Source organism: Protopterus annectens, chromosome 5.part1 (genome assembly GCF_019279795.1).
Source record: "Protopterus annectens isolate FY-2018-M chromosome 5.part1, PAN1.0, whole genome shotgun sequence".
Lineage (NCBI taxonomy): Eukaryota > Metazoa > Chordata > Ceratodontiformes > Protopteridae > Protopterus > Protopterus annectens.
Genome location: NC_056736.1, coordinates 359,614,005 through 359,638,389, shown reverse-complemented (window position 1 = coordinate 359,638,389; position 24,385 = coordinate 359,614,005). Strand labels below are relative to the sequence as shown.

The 24,385-nt window shown below is 37.8% G+C and overlaps 1 protein-coding gene across 1 annotated transcript in view; it reads right to left on the bottom strand.

The window, feature by feature from the left end:
* Window positions 1–24,385, bottom strand: part of LOC122803162 (hemopexin-like) — a 226,259-nt gene that overhangs the window by 182,482 nt on the left and 19,392 nt on the right. Inside the window, exons 3-4 of the mRNA XM_044072779.1 lie at window positions 24,176–24,256; window positions 3,580–3,719 (exon numbers count right to left, since the gene is read on the bottom strand). Of these exons, the coding sequence (XP_043928714.1) occupies window positions 3,580–3,719; window positions 24,176–24,256 (221 nt within the window). The remainder of the gene's footprint in view (window positions 1–3,579; window positions 3,720–24,175; window positions 24,257–24,385) is intronic.

Here is a 24,385-nt window from a genome sequence, read left to right as displayed (position 1 = left end):
TACATTTATACTGTGGCATCTTCCTTGGTGAAGGCAGAATGCTGCTCAATGTAAGGCTTATATCTATCTGTTCATATATTACAAGGGATCCTAGCTCCAGATAGGCAACTAAGCGTTACCTTTTCCTTGTCCAACCTAGTGAGTGAAGCATCTGTATGTTGTACAGTTCAGTTCACAGCAATAAGAGTATTAGGTAAAGTGTATGCTTGCCTTATTAGCTTTGCACTTGGGGTAGGCTTATGTGAAATGTTTGGTGTCTTTTTGGTGTGTACTTTAGTGATTGTTGAGGACCACTATTGCCATTATGTGGCTTTGGAGGTCTGTGAGATTTGGGAAGGTTTCATTTAAGTGCCTTAGCATAAAACAATCTGTGTATATCGTGAGTGGTATGTGTGAGGGATGAAGTGTGGGTATTTCTGACAACCTCATTTGTATGCAAGATTTTTGCCTCCAAGGAAATTGTGTATTCACATCAATCACATACAGTGTTATTTTCCTTAATGATTAACTGGTTGTCTGAGAACATGATTAGGATGCCCAAATCTACCAAGCTATCCAATGAAAATTTCATATCCATGTTGTCTGGTCGTATAATACAGTTGGCTGCTTAGGATTAAGGATTGGGGTTTAACAGGGTCTTCTATTGTAGTTTCTGGGGTTAAAAGCAGATAGTTTTAAAATGCTAGGATATGGTAGCACTATCTGAAGCACAGCCTTGCTGCTCTAAGCTTATTTTTGCACAATGGCACACTGTTTAACAGGTTTTGGATCTAATGCTAACTTTATAGGTACATTTTACCACCTAGGCATTTGCTACAATACAGGGCATTGCTAACCACCACAGCCTAGTGAACAGCTCCACACAGAGAAAGAAAGCTTGAAAACGGACTCCTTTGCTCTCTAACCAATAAACAACCACACGTTGAGCTTCCTCCAATGCTTCCCAACTCCAAGAGACCAGGTAAACACCTTCTGCCACAAAATGTCAGATCCTGGAATTTATTAATTAAAAGGCACAACAAAGCAGAATAAATAACAAACAACTACCAAACAACTAAGTCCCTTGCTAATTTGCCCATCTGCAATGAGATTTGGAGGCACATAGACTAGAAAAGCCAACAATAAAAGAGAAAATACTATTTTCACCACAAAATTAAATAAATGCTTTAAAAATGTTCAAAAACAGTCATGATCACTGTATAAAGCAAGTACAAGTGCAGTTAATCAAGAAAATAATCTTATCTTAGCTTGGATGGTTCTGGTTGCAGTTGAAACACTGGAAAAACATTGCAGAGTTCTCTGTAATTGATCCATCAGATTTAATTTCAGTACACTGGTGGAGATTTAATTTCAGTGAGCTGATAAACATGTATATATATATATATATATATATATATATATATATATATATATATATATGACTACGGGTCCACTACAGAATTTCGAAGCTTAAAACTTTGAAATTCATATGATCGAAGAACATATGATCAATGTTTTAAAACTTCGAAATCCTGAACGGGGATTGGCATACAGGGCTGAATGGGAGATTTCCCTTTTCTCGCTGTAGTGCGATCTCAGAGTTGGTATATTTAAGTATGTATGGTGTGGGAGGTGCAGGGTGGCTTGCCCCCTGCAAAAACATGTTTTGTGATGTGTTGACTGCTTTTTTTTTTGGGGAGGTTCTTAATTTCGAGATTCCAAGATCTCGAGATTCTGAACTCGATATTCTGAAACTTGAGATTGTGGTATTTCGAAAATAAGAAGTGGACCCATGTTTACACATTATTGCACACTTTTAGCATGGGTTCATATTATATGATTGAATGCTAGAAATAGCGACCGATCTATTATCGAACCCAAATGCACATAACCGCAAAATGTCCAAGGAACGGATCAGCAAGTTTTTTCCCCAGGGAAATATCGAAGGAACGGATCAGCAAATTTTTGTCCAGGGAAAATGTAAAGGCAACCTAAAGTGGGGGGCTTCACCCCCCTCCCCACCATAAATATACCAACTCTGAGATCGCAACACAGTGAAGAAAACAGCAAAGACCTGAGAATGGCCCAGCAAATTTTTTTCCCTGGGCATAAATTCGCTGATCCGTTCCTTTGATATTCTGTGGTTTTGTGCATTTGGGTTAGACAAATGAGCGTTTGCTATTTCTAGCTTACGATCATGTAATAGGAACCTGTTTAGCATAAGCATTGCATTTAACCATGGATTCAAATCTGCATCTTAATAACTTAAGAGATGGGAAGAAAGTAAGCTACATGTTGTCCCAGAATCAATGTCATCAACTCAACTAAACTCCAAATCACATCGACTAGAGGTGAGCGCCAACATGGGTCTGGGAGTGGGCCAGGTCAATTAACACTCCACTCTAAGAGTCAACAAGGTGCATTTATAATGGTTTCAGTTTATCAAGTCAGAGGTTCAAATAAAATGTGACTCAATGAACTGCAGGCTCCCTTCCCAACCTCAATGTGAATGATCAATTCCCTCCTAAAAAGGCCTTGCAGTTTTTTGCTTTTTTAAGTGCCATTAGTCTGTTGATATTTGAAAACATGGTTTCTCTGCAAATTTTAGAATATATTTTATGAGGAAATGGAAGTTTTATAAAAATGGGTGTGGGCAGAGGGATTCCTGTGTCTACACAGTACAGGTTGGTTTAGAAATAATGATAAATGCATTATAAACTTTTATGAAGTCTTACAGGGTCCACATTTGTGTTCTGAATCAGTAAACTTCTTGGATAGAACATTGTACTATGCTGGTGTTTTCTACTTTCAGGGATTGTGTTATCAAGAGATGTAACACTTTCATTGGGATTCTTGGGTAAAATATTGCATTAAATTTGTACTTTTCTGAAGTAGTTGTTCTAGTTTCAGGTGGATCTGGTACCAAAGGATATAACTCTTTTGCTAGCATCCTCATCTGTTTCCTGGCTCATTGACTTTTTTTGGATAAAACACTGCACTACGTTGGTGATTTCCTGGGGTGCTGTTTTTAGCTTCATGTGGTTGTACTAATGATATAGCCCTTATATCCTATCCTATTCTGCAGAACCAAGGATGGAGAAAGGGGCTACAGTAACACTTTCACTTTTATCTCTGATTAGCTTGGTTCATTTCACATCATCCAGTGAATAGGACTGCAGCAATAAAAATAATGCAGTACAATAAAATATGGCTCTTACAATAAAGTTAATCAGCAACCTGTAAAACAATACATGTTTATACGTTGTCAGGGGAAATCATGTCAACTGACTGAAGGTAATTCTTTAAGTCCTGTTACTGCACAACCAATACACTGAAAACTACTTTCAGCGAACACAAAACAAGCCTTTTTTAAAGGGGGAACACTCCTGCTTTCCCCATATAGGGGTACTCTCTCCCCTTCATAGCTTATATATGCTAACTTCGTGGTCACACAAAGGCACAAAGTTCATAAAAAATCATTTTCAGGGTAACTGTTGCACCATAATTGAACTTCCTAAAATTACTTTTTTAAGCTGTCAGGCTCCCACTGTCAGTCCTGTTTTAATAACAGTAAAGAAAAGCAGACTAGAGTTACTATACCTTCAATAAAAATATCCTATCATGCTCTTCTGCCTTTTTCTTTTTAATTCGGAATGCATCATCTATCTGTCCTCCAACTTCTGGATAGCTCTCATTTACAAAAACTGCAGCGCTGGACCCACCCTTCCACAAGAAGTTTTCTGAAATTTGAAAAAAATGAATACATCTCAGTTATTCCTATTTGCACAATGCTTTTGCACTCTGCTAAAGCTATCAAATGCTAACATAAATCATTATAAGCATGTTTAGATATCTCCAATAACTGCCACAGGTACTACACATAAGGATAATTTAGAATAATACAAAACAGTCTTTTCTCTCAGAGTATTAATACAATGAATCATTCTAGTGATTATGGGTCTACTCTTATTTTTCAGTCATTTATACTCTTAATTTAGCAATAAATGGAGAAAGATGTATCTTAGGATTCAGAAAAAAAGTTCATCACTTGTGGTAATTGCTTAAAGCAGATAGGTTAATTACCGTGAAGGTAAGAAAATGCAAATTAGAGACAACTATGACTACAATGAAAAAAATCATTATTGGTTCATTAGCACATATCTGAATTGTCCTCTAAGTGATTGTAGTGCTGTCAGACCTGACAGCAGAAGTGTTTTCCCTAATCTCCTATGCATCATGTTGGCTAAGGCACCCCCTACCCTCACACATACATGCCTACACAAACACACACATATACACACACATACGTACACCCATTCAAATACACATACAAGCACACTTTTCACCTTCATTCCTGCAGTGTGATTGCTTTCATAGGAGTGAAAGGGTGACCTCTGTCTTTTGATAGCTCCTCCAACAGTGACATTTTACTCTGTTGCGCAATTCTCTGAATTGCACAGCAGTGTAAACTGAGTGCTGCCTGCATTTCTGATGTATAGTGCAGGAGTAATTAGCATTAGCCCCTCCCCCAGATTTCATATTAGAATGCAGCTGTGCCAGTGAGATCATTTTCCAAGTGACCACAGGGATAGGGCTATCTAAGGAATAAAGGAGAGTTTACCACAATGGGAAAACAGCCATTTCTCAGTAAGCCTGTCTAAATCCAGACTATTTTTTAAAGTTTGTTTAGTGTGTTTACTTTGTAGTCATATATACTACCTAATCAGTTTCTACAGTATGTAATATTGCATGCAACATAATACAGCTGTGTCATCCTCAAACTCATAACTTAAGTTAGACAAAAAGGTTTAAGTTGCTAGAATAATTAAGAATATTGTTTCTTCTGAAAAAATGGTAGTTTGTAACAGATACACATAGCATAATTTTACGTCTGTCACCAACTGTATTTTGTGAGGAAATTCACACATTTCAGGAGGGATAGAACAAACTTCTGTGAACATATAAGGAGTACAGAACATGTAACGGTAATGCCCAAAAGCATACTCCTCTCCCCATAGTCAATCACATTCACTGAATCTCTTACAAACATATCCCCCCCAAACACACACACACACACACACACACACACACACACACACACACACACACACACACACACACGCACACACACACACGCACACACATGCACTAAATTCTGGTCAGTAATACAAATAGAAACATGCAGTACTTTAAAAATTCAAATAACATGCATCTGAAATTTAATTGCACATATCTAGAACTGATGTGCCATTGTTAACAAACAGAAATAAATAAATAAAATAAAAGGAAAGAAAACATTGCAATTCACCATGTCATTAACAGTAGCATTGTTACAGGTTCATAGGTTTATATTAAACTACTACTGGATAGCTATCAAGAAGATGAGTCACCGCACCCTTATAAGGGTAAGGATAGGCTAGTTCCCTTTGGACAGGAAATCATTAGCACTGATGTCAATCATGAATTTGTAGTTACCCATCCCTTCATAGAGCTTTGCATATTTGCTTTAAAGCTTTTAAGAGGTCCTCTGCTTGATATGCAGAGGGAGACTAAACCAAACATGTGGCATGTGTGGAGTAAGAAACCCATAATGCCAGCAGGTATTACTGATCTTACATGCTTTGGGTAAGAAACTTATCACAGAAGCAAGCATTACTAATCTTTCAGTGGAGATTTAAGATAACCTGTAAAAAGCAACAGGCCTTTCAGAGCACAATATGCTAGGCAAAAATCGCTTCTCAAGAGTGTGTAAGACAGAGCAGTTGAAGTGGATTAAAGCAGATATTTTTGCTAGTTAGGGATCTTTGAAGCATTTCAAGTTATACAAAGTGTTTAGAGATGGCATAAATTTCAAAGGATGTATTGTGTTTAATAATGGGTTTAAGGGGAAGATTAAATGGGGGGGCAAGGACATCATTGTACTTAGATGCCACAACAGATAAGCTATGTGGGCAAAAGAACTTTCTGATTACAGCTGAGACATGAGCTCGTGGTCAATGTGAGCATCAGTTCTCTAATAAAGGGGTCTGAAGAGGAACACTAGCGATATAATAAGAAGAGATAATATTTTTACTGAAGGTATGTATGCTATGCTTCTTAGCATTTAGAATTAATGGTGGTGCAGCAGTTAGCATTGTCGCCTCACAGCAAGAGGTTCTCCAGTTCGATCCTCGGCTGGGCTGCCTTCTGTGTGGAGTCTGCATGTCCTCCTTGTGGCTGCGTGGGTTTTCTCTGGGTGCTCCGGTTTCCTCCCACATCCCAAAGACATGCTGTAGGTGGATTGAACACTCTAAATTAGTCCTATGTGTGAGTGCGTGCGTGCCTTCTGTGGAAGGTTGGGTGCCGGGCTGGCAACTTGACACTGTAAAACTCCACTGGCAATCATGAGTGGACAGGTGATCCGCTGTGGCGACCCCTAACTGGGAAAAGCCAAAAGAAGAAGAAGAATTAGCCTAGCAGATGTGGGCTTGATCCGGGACGTACTGGAGAATTTTGATATCATGGGGTGAATTGGCAACAACACCCAGTTTGCAATGATCTGAAAACTTGGTTATTCATAGATGTTTATCTCAGAGAAGTAAATGTCAGTCAAGAAGTATCCTAAGAATAAATATGGAAGGAAATCCCTAGTAACATTTCTACAGCCAGGGAAGACACCCCCAACTTAGACTACATGTGTTTGGTGTATAATCCATGTAGCTAACCAGCAGCCAATGTAAGGGCTAATGCTGAAATGAGAGAGTTTGCTTATGATGCCCACATGGAAAATGGAGTCAAAGGTGCTAATAACGTTGATATAGTCAGAATACATACCTCTCAATTGCCCATATTTTTGCAGAATGTCCATTTTTGGCTCATATTTTGGTTTGTTGCTCATAAACTCTGGTTTTCTGGCAAATAATTAAGCATTAAAATTACTAAATAATTATATAAATTTGAGTTTCAGACTTCAGATAATTCAGAAAATGCATGCTAATGCAATAACTGTTATTTTAGCACCTTTCTTTCCACCCACAATTACCTCTGTACCATCATGCACCCACTTCAAAACTTTACTAAAAGCGCACCTAAACACATGCTGGCTATGCCCTTGCAACTCCCACTCTAATATCACCCACCCCATCCAACCACTACCTTTCTTTCCACTCCACTAACTACCTTGATTATAGCAAGCTCAGATGCTCATAAGCCTAGTACTTATTATACAGCAGGAACTTCTTATTGTAACATTTGTTGATGTCTGTTATGTACTTCACAGATAAAGATTCTAGTTGTCTACTGATGTACTATGTTCTTCATCTGTAAATATGTTGTAAGTAATTGCTATGTTAAATTGTTAATCGCTATGTAATCCAATGTAACTACTGTCTGTTTATTTTAACCATGGAGCTTTTCTCCCCGGGCCTCCGCTGAAAATGGACCTAAGTCCAGTCGGACACTCCCGGTCAACAAATGTAAATAAATAAAATAAATAAATAAATTTACAATTTAACCCTGAGTTTGGCCGTTTGGCCCCTATTGTCTTTGGTTTTGCCAGGATTTCTTGAGCTTAGAGGTTGAGCGTTATAGTCAACATCTGGCCTTCATCTAAAGCTTTTGTGACATTTGTCAAATATCAGCCTAAGTTGAGTAGGCGTGACCTGTCCTTAATAAATCCAAACTGATTAGGATCAGGGGTTGGAGGTAATCTAAGCTGTCATTAACTAGTTCAGTGATAATGTGTTCCACAGCGTTACAGATAATTCAACTAATAGAACTATAGTACTGCTGTCTATTGTGGGGCTGCCCCTGTGAAGGAAGACAACTGCGTATGCTCTCCAAATTTCAGATACATTGCCTGTTAAGAAACTAAAGTCAAATAGATTCAGAAGAGGTTGCATCCTGTGATATGTGATACCTACAAGCATACAGCCTGGAATACTGCCAGGTTCCATGGAGCTAGGATTTTAAGTTTTTGAAAAAGTAGAAGCCGCTTGATCAAGGGTGGTAACAGTGGTACAGTCAGTGGAGAAATGTGGGTTAGATGTGGAAGGTGGGAAGTGTATAGTTGGACCTAAATTTATCAGTAAGAAGTTATATCTGAAAAAGAACTTGTCAACAGCCTTGTCTTGAACAGATAACCTGGTTACAAGCAGAAACTCAGTCATAATTTTCTATATTACTGACTGTCTGAAGTCAATATCTTGTAGATCATCAATGGAAATCCCCAGCCATGGTCTGCATTTAACATCTTTAACATATTGACCTCAGGTCAACTATGAGGCATCAAAAAATGAATTTTGTAATCCAAATTCATTGAAATAAACATTATCAGATTAGCAGTGTGTCAAAAGTGAGACTTTGACATTACACTAAGAGGTCGGTTGCCCCCATCCCTATACAACGTCTATGCAGAGTGCCACTAGCTAGAAAAACAGAGTATAAAAGTATTACCATCTCTACAACACAATGTTTAATGCATGTAGAACAAAATGGGATGTTTTTGCTGAATGGCTACCTTTCACACTGACGTAACTTTAAGCGATATATACTGATGGGGAGTGGGTAAAGCCTTGGGGTATAAATATTAACAGAGTGATTAAACATGACATGGGATGGGATAATAAGGCCAATCTGTAAACAAATGTGATAGGTTATTTTGAGCAAAAAAAGGGAAACTGGCTAGGCTTAAAATGGCCAACAAGGGCAGATAACCTAATACTTACCTATGAAGCTTCTTCATTATAGACTGCTATTATGCAATTTTTTTTTTGTTTTTAAAGATTAGTTTTATTGTTACTTTAAGGAAAGTTTTTTATGTCTTAAAACACATGTACAATATTTAGTAAAGTATTTCTGGTTTCTCTTCTAAACATCAGAATGGAGTGGAGACTTTTTAATTTTGCAATGCTAATGCTTACTTTGCTGGGACTTCTTCCTGCTGAGGAGCTGGAACTTTAACAGCTGTATAAAATCATGTTTTCAGTGCTGTGATTGTCTGGTTAAGCAGGTGCACCACGTAGTACCCAGTGGCATTTGACACAGATGATGACGATTTTCTTTTTGTAATGGCCAGATTTTCTCCATTCAGAGTTATTAATATTCTGAAGTCACCACCAAAGAAAGATTAAAGACCCATTTGGGATAACAATACAGAGATATGCAACTTACATAATAAAAAAAGAATCATGCTGTCATGATGAGGAACATTGCTCCATATCACATATGCACAACAAGTAGGAAAATGCATTCCTTTCAAAATTCTGTATTCATTCATACCTGCTGATAGTTGTGCGATCACCGCTGGTGCCGTCTGAGGCTCCCATAGTCTATAAATGTAGTTACCATTTGCCAGTGTAGAACAAAGTGCCAGACATGTATGTCATAGCTGCATTCATGCATGTAAACAATGCACAATGAGCCAGAGTTATATTTCACCTGGTTTATATGTCTCAAGCTATAATATTCCAGACTACACACCAAAAATGGGTGATTATTATATTATTGCTATTATATTTCAATAACATGTTAAAAGTTGAACTGGTACAAAGAATTAGGTATGATAAAAAACTATAACATTAATATCCAAGTATGTTTTGATTTGTGGTCTGACATGCATAAGTTATGTTACTCTCCCCTAACAACTTCTTAAACTCCTTAAGCACCTCACAATGGAAGTGTGGCAAGTTCTGAACTCTGTGCCTTTAATGGCTCCAACTTTGACATGCCTCATACAAGAACTACAATAGCTCCATAACTCCTTTAGATGTTGCCATATAAGTACCCTTAAAAGTCTGATCAGTGTATATGACTCATGTCTCCTTCCAAGCAGCTGTACAACTACCAAACAAGGCTTGATAAATGTGTATGATCCTGGGGATCTAGCAGATACTTTTTAATATTTGGGTAAGTCCTTGTTCATTTCACATTTTCTGATTCACATTTCCTATACATACGACAATAACATATATTTGGCTATCCCTGGCAAAGCTCTCAGACTGTATATGTTCAATTTCTTATGGTGTTATATAAACAGGTTAACCTAGTGAGTAACAGTAGTTAGCTGCAACAATACTTAGAAAAGACTAGTGAAATGTGTAGCTTTAAGTCAGTTGTCATGCAAAGTACATCATGACACTGTGAATGAAACTGATATTGGTTTAATATTACATAGCATTTTGTTGGCCCCAAATAACATACATTGGGATGATCTCAGCCACTTGGGATTACATCAGTACCTATTTCCTGTTTCCTGTCTATACTGTTAGTCTGCAAGATGTAAGGTTTTTTCACATAGATAGTAACAACTATCATGGATGACAACGTCTTTAATGTGTATTACATTTCAGTGTAGCTAATCCAGTTCGGCAGTCAAAACTGACCTATTTTAATGTTTGGCACCCAAGTTTGATCTTAAAATCCTTTGATAGGGATGGAGGGAACCTTTGATAGAAGCAGGTCAACATTTTCAGCTTATATGCCATTGCAAATGTCCTGCAGATTTGTTAAATAAGCTGGCCTCCCACAGTTGTTTCATATCTTGAGACACGCAAGAGGGAAAGCTTTTTCCACCAATTTTAAGGAAAATGAGCTGCAGAGGATAAACAGACCCATGAAGCCTGATGCTATATTCTAACATATGAAAGAATCCACTCTATAATCAACAGTTTTGGATCTATGGGACAATGGTGGGAGCTGTTAAGATTTCCTTGTAATGGTATAATTTCTAAACTGGAAAGTCTGTAGTAGATGGCAGAAGAGCTGCAAACATCGATGTAGTGGCATGACAACTAGTAATGCTGTTTTGCTTTCAGCACAGAATGATATAAAATCACAGGTAAGGAAACGAAGTAAGCTCTCCTATGCAGGTGTGTGCTCTCTCTGTCTGTCTCCATTCCTAATATCTGCACACTTTCATAAGAAACATATGCTGATGGTAAGAACACTGCTGATAACGAATTCTGCACACTTAAAACACTCAATAAAGTTAATGGCGGTATCATAGGCATTGCCATTGAGAGGTACATCAAAGTGTATAGCTCTGACTCAGAGAGGCACGGTACAGAAGGAGTCTTACCAGTAAGGGATGAAAACTGGATTCTAGATAATCAGTTAAGGAGTGACTGGTAACCAAATCTGGCTGAAATGTAACTATTTGAAGTTAGATTTATGATATATTAAAGCACTACATGTTCCATGCAAAGCAGGAATTTAAAGGCTGTAATGTGTCTGATTATGCCATTCATATAAAGGAAGAAGAGGCTTCATTAAGGATCTATATGGAATCCAAAGCAGGATATACACAAGATGAAGCAAGTTAACTTCTACTTAAGAAGCTTGGTATGGTTTGGCATATTTAACTAGGGAATGGCATCACTATATGTGCTTAGTGTTCCATGTTACTTTAAACTAATGACCATGTCAAACCAGCAAAAATATGACCAGTCACGTAATTGGAATTTAGGGCACTCTTTGCATCATCAGTGAAGGTGAGCATTGTGGTGCTCATAACATAATTTTGTGAAATCCATTTGGAAGGATTACATTTGGAAACAGACAACTTTTCTTACACATTTTACCAGTACTGGGAGAATGGTAGTAGGTTTGTAATGTATGCCCTGCGTTCATGATATGTGAAGACAAAAGGCAATGCAAATAATTTTCCCAGAGTTTAAAAAAGTATTCTAATGAAGAAGAGGTTAAAAATATTTCCAGATATAGAAATTTCCAATTTATAAGCTACCTGTTCATAGATTATGTCACAGTACACTATCTTCTACATAACAAAATGGAACATATCATATATGAGGTGTATATCTTTAAGGCTAATAAGCTTGCTCTAGTGCTTTTCATACTTAGAGTTTCCAAAGAATTTATTTGGAATAAAAATCTCATCGAGACTACACTACATCCTAAGTGTTTATGTGCTATGTATTAAGCCTCCTGATATGATATGGTGTCAAAAGTGAAGAAATATCTGTCAGAAGTAGAGAAATGACTGCCTTTACTGAAGACCGTATAGGTGGAAACCTGAAGAAATCTATTTGTTTTCAAGATTTCAAGTGTTTGGAATTACAGCAGTATACTATTTCATAGAAATAATGCTCACTGGTACCATCCTACAATGCACGTAGGGCAAGAAAATGTAGTAGAAAACAAGGAGATTGCTATGTTTTACTGAAACGTGTATGCTGTAAGCATGGCAATCCACACATTTCTGTGTGCACCTCATTAATTCAAGTACATATAAACTCGAAACGCATATATTCAAAGAACATGGTATTTTATGAGAACAAGACACATTTTGAAATAAGCATGCTCCCTGGATCTCCCATGTGAAGGGGCACATTGGCCCCCCCTTACTTATACATTCTGACTACGAGGTTGCTCCATCTCACAGAAAGAGTTGTCATTTATAAAAATGAAAAAAAGTTATCACTCTTTCTCTAATACTTTTTGACCTTTCAAGCATCACTATATAATTAAGGTTGGTAATCTTTCTCTAATACTTTTCTGACCTTTCAAGCATCACTATATAATTAAGGTTGGTAGTAGAACAAGCAAACAATACCTCAAACCATGCCATTTTGTCATTACCAGTGAGTTAAACACATGATTTATGACTTGGAAGGTATTACAAATATAATTGGTTATACATTAATGTATAATCTGAAAAGTAAAAAACTTGACAAGAGACTGATACAATTGTGAAATAGATTAATGCAGTATAATGTCAATTTATACAAGAACAAATGTAAAACTAGACTGACAAATTCTGAAATACATGGGCCATGTTATAACGTCAGAGAACCTGAAACCTGATGCAGGATAACTTAAAGCAATTATGCAAATAACAAAGCCAAAAGAAAAAAAATGGGCATTATAAAGGTTTCTAAGAACAATATAAGATCTTGATATGTTTTGTTATAATATGTGTAAGCTAACTGTTCTTCTAAGAGAACATTTAGAGTAAAATACAGCATAGGAATTGAGTTGTAAACAAGAAAATAGTTTTGAAATGATCATGAAAGCAGTTACAGATGCAGACTTTGGTATGAAGAAGCCATTTTAGAACAAGTAGGATACAGTCAGAATGGTATAGAAGTTGTGATTCAGCAAGAGATCAGACCACTTTCCTGTGGAGCAACAGCATTTACCGATCTACAAGTGTGATATGCTCATGAATGTATATGAGAACATTCAAGGATATTTTTATGTTAATGAAGTTCAGGTAAGAACAGACTATAAATCATTGTAAAGCATATTCAGAAAGTTCTCACAACAGTTACCTCTTAGACTTAATAGGATATTATTTAATCTACAGAATCATGGCTTGAAACCATACCAGGCAAGGAACTGCCAATAGCAAGTATGCTGAGTACAACATATTTACCAAAGATGCATAAAGAATAATGAATAAGAACCGGAGATTATTTGGGTAACAACATGGGAATGACAGAAAAGTTGTAGAGATGTGCTGATGCAGACTTAGAAATGCTGCTACTGAAAGATGTTAAAGAGAAAGTGTGGCTCGACCAAAAATCATGAAGGTAGAAAGAAAGTTAGGAAATAAATATTTTTGTTTCAGGGAATAAGGAAATTTGACCAGGGCTTTATGTTCAAAGTTGACAAAATATCAATTACCCATCAACTGATATGACAATTATTGGTAGGGTATATGAATCATATTGCTGAATAGTAAAGTACAAAATGAAACAGCAACAAGCTGCAATAAATGCAATCCACTGTCCAGGAATGGAAATGTAAGTAGAACAAGTAGTGCAGAGACGCATCATAAGCAATGCATATCATATCAACAGCAATTTAAAGGAAAATATGACACCATATCTAGTACTAGCTCATCCTGGAAAATATGACACCATATATAGTACCAGCTCTTTCTTGGAGATGGGTTGGCACAGATCTATTCCATTCCAAAGATGTCATGCATCTCATATGTGTGAACATTTATTGCAAGTTACATGAAATAATCAAACTGACATCTACAATTATTGCAAGCATGGTTAATGCACTGAAGTCTATAGTCTTGAGACAGAGAAATCAGCAGAGACTGATTACACTAATATGGTAGAAACTAAAAATATTATCAGATGTAGATGCTGGGACAGAACAAGAATACAAAGTCTATAGTAAAGTCTGCAGCCTGAAGATGAAGCTGATGGGGAAGCAGCTTATCCAAGATCCTGTGTGGGGAAAATGGAAAGCTGTGTAGAAAGAAATGGAGACAGCTGTGCAAGACAATCACAATGAAGTACCAGGAAAAAGGAACAATCAGAAGTGTAACAACCAGTCCAGTTGCAAGAAAATATGGACCATGACAACATTGATAGTTAAGAGTTCCAGGGAAAGATTCCTGATTCTGGAGTCCAGTTACTCAGTCAGACCACCCAATCTCAAGTCACAGCTGCTAAAGCAAGATAAGTTGAGCTTGCTTATATTTCATAGCTTGCTTCTAAGTGCTGAGACATGATAAGTGCTTAGATTAAAGCAACTATGATTTCTCCAAAGTTGGTATACCTTGGAAGAAAACTGAGACTTGAAACAAAACTGTCCAGATTTTTGCCTCATATTTCTGGTGTTGTCCTCATAAAATTTGTGGTTTTCTAGCAAATTATTAAGATTTGAAGTCACTTGTTGTATCTTTCGGCTTTTCCCGGTTAGGGGTCGCCACAGTGGAACTCCGGTCCACTAATGATTGGCAGTAGATTTTTATGTATGGAGTTGCCGGCCCTGATGCACAACCTTCAACGAAGGTACTCCCATTCACGCATGTCTCCAGACAGAAGACGCTCTAGCTGAGAATTGAACAGGACAACATCTTACTGTGAGGCGACAATGCTACCGCAGCACCACCACCGCTGAAGTCACTAAATAATACTAAATAATGACAGACATTTGAGTTTCAGACTTCATATCCTCCAGAAAATACACAGAAATTCACAACATGTTATTCTAGCAACTGCCTAAGCTTATAGGAGCAGTCTTTAAAATTTGTCCCTATTTTGGGCCTTTGTCCCCCCATTATTTCTGGCTTTGTCCAGATTTCTTGTGCTGAGAGGTTGAGAGGTATGCTGAGAATACTTTTGAATTTCCTGTTAGTGATTGTTGCTTTTCCAATATACAGCAACCTCAGAGTGACAATAATAAAGTAAGGGAACATGGGTAGGGCTTCCCAATACAAGATTCATAGGTTAATACTTGGCTAGCTGCCCTTGTGGGCCATCTTAAGCCTAATCAATTACCCCATGTGAGACTCAAACCCCCACCTTGTGTCTGTAAGGTAAATACCTTAACCATTATGCCAATCTCCTGCCTTCATTTATTTATTTTATTTATTTATTTTACTTTTGTTAACTGGGAAAATCCAACTGGACTGGGTCCATTTTCAGTGGAGGTCCGGGGAGGAAAGCTCCGCAAAAAAGATAACAGTAACAATGTTGCAATAATAATGCTTCTCTTTAAACAAAAACATTAACTTATTTATTTATTTTACTTTTGTTAACCGGGAAAATCTGACTGTTTTTATTAGTTTTCGCATTATCTGATAAAATGATAAGCTTGAATACACAGTTCACAAGAATGTGCGTATTCATGCTGTTATTTACAAGATGATGTGAATAAGCTGTGATGTGAGGGCTGGAGTATCTACTAGCTGCAAAGGATCCCCTGAAGTCAAAGTTGTAGTGAAACAAAAATTGTCAAAAAAGGAAGACCAGAGATTCATTGTAAAAAGTCCTGGTAAATTCAAATATGGTAGACTACTGAAGAAATCAGACAGATGTATGGAGTTTGTGAGCATTAAAAGTGATTCTATGGACTGAAGAGTTTAATTTATTTAAAAGTGTTTTTTTAATATGCTACAGTTAACATTTTCATGAAAAGAGCTGATATCCATGTACAATTTACTGCAATTAATACAACATAATGCATGCTTTTTCACAGATAAAGATTAATTTTTAATTAAAAAGGATGACTTCATATACTGGGTGTGTTGCTTTAAGACTAATGTGTTAGCTGCATGGTATGCTTGTCATGTGGCACATTGTACTTTCAGATAATTCAGATGGAAAATATACACACCTTATTGAGGTTACACTAAATTACAAGTGGCTTTGTGTTATTAGTTAAGCTTCCTGATGTTATAGAAAATTATTATTATTATTCATATGTAGCAGCATACTGCAACATATTACTTAGGCATTAGCATCTATAGTTCACATTAAATATATTCTGTACAATATTTACAACAAGCTTTTCTTTAATAGAGTCAAACACAAATTCTTATAATAACCACGTCCATGATATAGAAGGATATAACTTTACCAGTAAAGATGTTGATATGGATTTTATGTAGCAAGAAAGGCCAGTCTTGGCAGGAGCTAGCCCAGATGATAAGAGCGAGTAATTATTATTGATTCTACTCCCTTCAGGGGACGGGTGGAAAGGGACCTTTGCATTGGGAATGACTCCTGTCAGAGGCCAAAAGAATATGCTGCAAGAACTGAGATGTTCAAGGGTTAACACTGTGCAGTAGCAGCAGCAGTCAGCACAGATGTGCATGATAAAGTACATGCACATGACACCTTTAAAGACTAGCGTAGCATACTCTATGCTCTCTGATTTATACTCAGGAAGGGTGGTATATCAGATATATAGACAAACACTTAGCAGTTTGTTTCCCAGGCTCCTGCTTATAAATGCTTCATCTCCTACACCCCCTGTTACATTTATCAAAGGTACTAGAACTTGTCAGAGATTTGATATGCATGGCTTGCCTTCAAAAGGCCCTAGTGGTCATTAGCCTAGTATACAGCTATGAACCTATATATGACACAGGCAAATCCTGGCCCTTCTAACCAGGAATAAGTTGTGGTTATTGAGTAGGTATTCCTTCCCAGAAAGAGAAAAGTCCCACAGGGTGATGCAGGGTATTAAACCGGGTTGGATGGTGGAACAAATGTGTCATCTAGAGGTTAGAAGGAATGAATAGTAAATCACTGGAGGGGAGGTCTTATCAGTTCTAATAGCTAAGCATTGCACCTGTATTTTCTATTACACTGGAGGAGATTAAAAAAAAAAAACATTCCAAGCAGGGGCGGCTCATGCTATAGGATTGCAGCCCCCCCACCTGTAGAAAGAAAACAAGCAAACGGAAACCTAGAAATAAAGAAAATAAAAAATAAAAATATTGCGAGTCCCGGAATTCCGCACATGCGTGCACGTAGTTCCTGTAACTCAGAACTCAAACTCCAGACTGCTGACACAGCAGTCCGGATAGGGGGAAAGGCATCTCTGCCCCGCAGATGACCAGAAGTTTGGGAACTCCGGACTGCATGGTCTGCAGGCTGGACCAGTTAGGAGGAGAGTTGAGCTCTCCGAACCAATCAGGAGGAGAGTTGAGTTCTCATGGACCAGTCAGGAATTCTTGCAAACACTAAACAGGAGGGGAGTTGAGTTCTCACAAGGAACACTAATGGTGATATTATTAGGAGGAGAGTTAAGTTCTCATGGACTGGTCAGGAGTTCCCGGCTGGAAGGTGCACTATGCTTCATTCAGGTAAGTGTGTGTGTGTGTGTGTGTGTGTGTGTGTGTGTGTGTGTGTGTGTGTGTGTGTGTGTGTGTGTGTGTGTGTGTGTGTAACTGTGGAGTCTTTATAGCAGAACTGTGTGTGTATGTCTTTATAGCAGCTGCAGAATGGAATTGCAGAGTCTCTTTATAGCAGAAACTTTTATGGCTTAACTTGAACGGAGCTGCAGAGTCTTGTGTGTATGTCTTTATATCAGAACAGAACTGCAGAGTCTTTATAGCAGAAACAAAAAGATGATACTGAAACCAGTAAACCAGGAGTAATAAACAGACTGGTTTACTGGTTTCGGCATCATCTTTTTATTTTTGGGTTTTGTGGTCTTTTTGGCCGTTGCTTGCACTTACTCTTTACAGCAGAAAATGTTATGGCTTAACTTGAATGGAGCAGCAGAGCTTTTAATTTGTGTGTGTGTAAAATGCCTCAGCTACATGTGGCTAGAATGAGCTAGACTCAAATCCTGAGCCTTGGGAAGCAGGTAGCTACAGCTTAGCTTCCCTAGTACCCACCATCACTTATGAAGTTTTGTTCTGTTCCTCATAATGTCTATGGTTTTCAGGCTTTTAGGCTCCCTACCCACCACCACTTGTGAAATTTTGTTCTGTAACTTTTGTTCCTCATCACTTGTGAAATTTTGTTCTGTAACTTTTGTTCCTCATAATGTCTGCGGTTTTCAGGATTTTTAATTCACTAAATAATGACAGGCATTTAAATTTCAGACTTCATATTCTTCAGAAAGTACATGGTAACACAAAATCTTTTATTCTGGCAATTTTCTGTTTATATGATCAATATTTGAAAATTGTCCCAATTTTGGGGCTGTATAGTGGCTTTGTCCAGGTTTTTTGTGCTAAGAGGTTGACAGCTATGGTGAGAACTGAATTCACTGAATATGTCTGGGGGCTGTATTCCCCCATTATTGTCTTTGTCTAAGTGTTTTGTGCTAAGAGGTTGAAAGCTGTGGTAAGAACTGAATTCACATTTAAGTTTCAGTCTGTCTTTCATAAAACAGCTGATTTGATATAGTGCTATATTTTTCTGACTGTAGTGCACAGGGTCCTGTGTTCAAGGTTTGGCAGTGAAATGCATGGTGGTAATGCAACATTTTCTAACAACTTTCCAAGATTATACAAGCAATGTTTAAAATATGTCCCTAGTTTCTGGGCTTTTATCACCCTAATAAATTTTGGATTTTTCCAGATTTCTTGTGCTTCAAAGTTGACAGATACAGTTGAGTGTTGAGTGGATTTTACAAGGAGCTGAGAGCTTGAAGAGATGTTTAGTGCTGCTTATGCTATATTTGCTTGCATTGTTAATAGTACAACAGGTAGTGTACTTACTTTCGATGCAGAATGCTGTGGGTTCTACTCCCACAGTGTATAGGTGCATTGCTGATACTGTACTGTGTTGTACTTTTAAAGGGGGTAGATGCTGCAGTCCTGAGAATGTTGTCTTTGGCAGAGATACCTAGTAACGATGAACCTGTTATCATTTTGCCATCCATTCCCTATTGCAATATTACTAGCTTATCATTTTGTTTATTGTAACATAGGCAATTTATTCCTGAAGGGCAGCAGACACTTTATTTGTAGCTGAAACAATGAAATATGAAGTTGTTTACTGGCAGCAACCTCTTCATTAGCTACAGATCTTTTTAATGTGGAATTATTTAGATGACTTTTACTTCTGCAGAGATTGTGCATATTTACTGATACTGGTGGACTGTAGAAGTTTGAGTAGACTTTTATGATGGAAATGTTCTGAAATGGGCAGTTTTGTCATTATTGGTGCATGCATTTTGTTTCATTGTTTACTGGAAAATGTTCAAAACAATAGATTTAAAATGCCCTCTAACAACTGCACTGTATTATATAAGGAATATAATTTAATACAACCAGGAAGGTGTATGCATGTTTCCTGTGCAAGGGGCCTATGATTTGAAAACAGCTCAAAGTTAATCTTTGGGCAGATGTATTTTCTTTGAATGTAGGTTTCAAAGCTGTTTCAAGAGTTTCAAGGGCAGAGAAGTTTTAATGCTAAGTCTATTTTCATTGTGAGACTCCATTGCTTTATTTAGCAGATGTCTGTTGTTAATGTAAAATAAAACTTTTAAATGAAATCCAAATCATCGTAGAAGTAAAGCAGTATGCACATTATAGTGTTTATGGTAAATGGGGTGAAGTAGCCAAGTAATGGGACATTGGAATAGCTGAATGGAGCAAGTGTTGACTTCTTTAACACAAAATTAAGATCCCAGGGAGGGGCTACTGGTTTACTTGGAGGCCTCTTATGCAAAACCCTTTCAAGAACATTTTATCATGAGACTGCCTTGAAAGAGAATGATCCATGGGCAGACATGCTGAAATTACTGATAAATGAAGCTTGATCAGAGGAATAAAAAAGGCCATGGGATAGTAACTCACACAAATCCTGTAAAACCAGAGAACAACTAGCCCTGAATGGGTGCTGGTTATGTTGTTTGCACCAACAAGAAACACTTTTCCATTTGTTGATATATGATTTTCAAGTAGCAGGCTTTCTTGCTTCCATTAGTACCTGCTGCAAATCCTCAAAAAACAGGTACCTAAAAGGAATTAAGGCCCAATCATCCAGGCAGTCATCTGAAGATGATTGATGCAGGGGTGTATCAAGCATCTCTGTTCTGGTGTGAGGAAGCTTGTGGTACTTGCCCCTAGCCATTTCCAAAAGAAGGGAGAACTATGGTTGCCTGGGCCAGAAGGGAGTCACCACAATGATCTTGGGGATTCCCTCTAAATCTTCATAAGTACCCTGGATATTAGTAGAAAAGGTAGAAAGGCATACAGGAATGTTCCTGTCCAAAGAAAAGAAAAGTCATCTGTCTTCCAGGTCTCCTTGCAGTGAGTCCTGGAACTGACTTTTGCCAGTTGACTGTTCTGAGAGGAGGCAAAGAGGTCTACTCGAAGGACTCAGAACAGCTGGATCAAATCCTGGAAGACTTTTTGATCTAGTTTCCATTTGAGAGGTTCTGCCCTGGTCCTGTTCAGCTTGTCTGCAACACAGTTTTGCTCTGACAGAATGTAGGATGCCTGCAGAGTGAGATTGTGCTGTGAAGCTATATCTGAAGCTAATGTGGCTAGTCTGCAAAGGGAGTACAACCTGGTTTCCCCTTGCTTGTTGGTGTAACACATGACTGTGGTATTGTCTGTAATCACTTGAAGAGGTCCCGGGGACCAAAGATGCTTCAGAGAGTTGAGTGGCTTGACCAGGTGAAGTATCACCTTGATATTTATGTGCTTGCATCTGTCCTTGGTGTCCCACACCCCCTGCACTTTTATCCCTCCTAGAACTGCTCCCCAAGCAAAGACCAAAGCATCTGTGGAGAATGACTGACTGCTTTGGAGAACAGATGGAGAAGAGGATGCCTGGATTTAAGGATATATGTTGTCTCCACAAAAACATTTATCTTCTGACAAACCCCAGTACTGGAATTTGAAAAGATAAATGGTGTTGATGCTGGAACCAAAGAAATTTCGGATACAATTGTGTCTTTCTCATGTGGAGTCTTACCAGGGGTTTCATGAGAATCATAGATGCCATGAGACCTAATATTCTGAGGTACTCCCTTCTAATAACTGAAGTCTGAGTGGAAAACCCTAGAAATAGATCTAGATAAAGAACTATATTTTCCTGTGGAAGAAAAGCTCTTTGAAATCAGGAATCTAGTTGATATCCCAGGAACAGAATCCTGTGTGAGAAAGTCAAGAAAGGAGTTTAAATGTTCTCTTGGAATCCCAGCTTGTGCAAGAGATGTCTCACCCAAGAGACAAACTCCTGACATTTTGAAAAAGACTCTGCAAAGATAAACAAGTTGCCTATGCATGGACAATGTGGATATCCAGTAGTCAGCAAAAGCACTCTTGGTGCAGTAGATGTAAGACAGAGAACTGATAATGTCATCCAGATACATAAAACCTGAAGAAACACCTGAGGTCTTGATGAACACGGAAGTGATGATAAGCATCTTTTAAGTCTAGTTTTACCAGGAAACATGAAAGAGGAAGAAGAGGTAACAGGTTATGGAGTGACATCATTTTGAATTTGGGCACTATCACAAACAGGTTTGGGAAAGAAAGATCCAGAACTAGTATCCAACCATTTTCTTTTTCTTTTTTGGTACTAAGAACATCTTTGAATAAAACCCCTTCCCTATGTTGGAAGGAGGAACTGGTTCTATCACTCCTTGGGAAACCATGTGCTGAAGAACAGGAGTTAAAAAAGAATTTGATCTGCAGGATGAGGAATGACACCCTGGAAAGGAAGAATTTCCTCCCACTACCATCTGTAACCCTGCTGAATAATTTTCAGATCCAATTTGTCTGAAGCAATCAGTTATCAAAGAAAAAAATGGAGATTCAGACTTTCTTGATGAGAATAAGGGCCTTGGTGGGGGGGGGGGGTGTCACAACGTCTCTTGAAAGGTCATTCAGACTTGTTGGACTGTCCTTAGCTTTTGGGAGGTTTGAGATGTCCTTTTGAAACCCTTTGCCAATTCTTCTTAAACATCTGTTTACTTGAATTCTGTTGAGCCTATTTATTCTGTCTTTTGCTAAAACTGGATAAGGAGAAAGAAATTCCCTTGGGCAATTTGGAAACAGAAGGCTGAAAATCTTAGAGATTCGCTGGTGGGTGTAGGTACTACATCAGAGGGTTTTGGGGTAAAAGATGAGTGGTCTGAGGTGCAATAAATGGCTACAGCACAGTCACCCACCTGCAGCTGAGGTGAATTACTAGCCTGCTGTGGTGGCAAAGCATTGTTTGCTTAACTTTTTCTTTTTGTGGCTGGAAGAAGGACTGACCATGGGACTGACAACCTGTTCCATGGTCAAGCTGAAAATGGAGCCTCTTTCCCAGGGAAGACAAGCGGCAAATACCACTAAAACTACTAATTCACAGAAGTTACTTTTTTGATAGGAAAAACAGTAAAAAGACTTTCAAATACTGTGGCAGCCCCACAATGGAAAATTAAATACAATTTCTGCATACAAAATATATCACTGTAAAACTGACAGAAAAATCAACAGTCCATTACAAACACCACTTCTAGCTCTAAAATAACTTTCCTGAAGAGGAAAATAATAAAGCATCATTAAATTGAAGAAAATGTAATTTTTTTCTCCAAAGGGAATTTATTTGCCCAGCAAAGGAAAGCACAATCCAACTGTCGATCCTCAAAAGCTTCAGAGGAGCTTACGGTTCAGTGGCAGTAAACTTCTAAAGGGTTTTGCATCCAAACTTGTCATTTAGTCAGCTCATCTTGAGATGCTTGACAATTTAGGGCATGTGGAAGGTCCCCTGAAGCTTTGGAAGCTAGACAGCTGTTATATCCTCTGTAGTATATAACCCACAGAGCTAAGGTTGCCGCAAGAGTCAATATGACAACATCTAAACATTAGACGAACTTAGGACTTTCTCTCTTTTTCAAGGTTCCACAGTTGCTGGGTATACCTCATAACACATATTGACTCTTCTCATGACTGCCAGTGAATATACATTGCAGAGGTTTGATAAACCAGAAAGGAAATGGCTGTGGTATTCTACCCCTGCTAGAGCCTGTATAAAGAAGTGAGTTCATGTAGCTACATTATGTATAAACAAATCCAGCATTAATTGCTACTGTTCTAGAATGTATAACAGCCAATGTGAAAATAGCATTAAAGAAGAACCTGGCCACTGTACCAATAAAAGAAATGGCTTATCAAAATGGTTTGGTTTAATGCATATTTATTACTGAGTATTCATTTTCAGTGAAATTCTTGTTTTATTACAACATGCATCACAGAAGAGAGCAGTGGCAGACCTCTTAACTGTCCTTATTTTGGAGGAATATTCCTATTTTTAGATCTGGCACAGGATGTTCCTACATTTGCAGGTATGTTCCTATTCTCAGGCTATTTTACCATTTCTATTTTTTTTTAATCCCCTCATCAGACAGTTGAAACTGTATGGTACACAGAAAACTGTACTACGTGGCCAACATACTAGTGGAAACAACAGTTTGAAGACAGAGGACACACATCCTATATTGCACCTTTTTGAAGCAAAAATAAATTACCTTGTACTGTAGAATTTTGCAAGAGTTCCTTAAAGCCTATAGATTTTACACTGTCTCTTTCATAATTTGCTTATATTTTTCCATCATTTTTGTCACTCCCTATATTTTTAAACATGTGTGCCTGAGTACTATCCCACATTTTTACTGGAAATAACAATGGTTATGTGCTATTTGGTATTCAAATGTTATGCTAATTAGAGGTCCAGATATTTGGCTGAATGTTCCTTCTTTTCAAGGGCCTTTGTTTCTATTTTCAACGTCTGCAGGATGAGTGGTAGGAACAGTGGTTTGGGATACCTCTTGCTCCAACCACCTACCACACTAAGGATTGTCAAAATGCATAAAATTCCATTTCTTATGTTAAAGTATTATCTATGTTTCATAATCTATACACCATATAGCATCTTCTGTATCATATGAGTTTCACATCTTATAGAAGGGGTAAGACCAGAACTCAATATAATAAGCTTACACTAGAAGGGAAACATCATATAACCTGTTAATATAAAAATATTACCTTTAAAAAAGTTCATGACTCCATTTTGATCCATTGTCACTGCATCAAAGCCCTCCTCATCTTCACACCGATTTGGGGCACCTTGTAACAAAGCAAACAATATTCCATATGAAGTACTGTGATATTACGGTGATGTCACATTTCTTATTAGAAACTACAGATTTGGTCAAGACGGCAGGAACACAGAATCATTTTCCATACAGTGCAGAT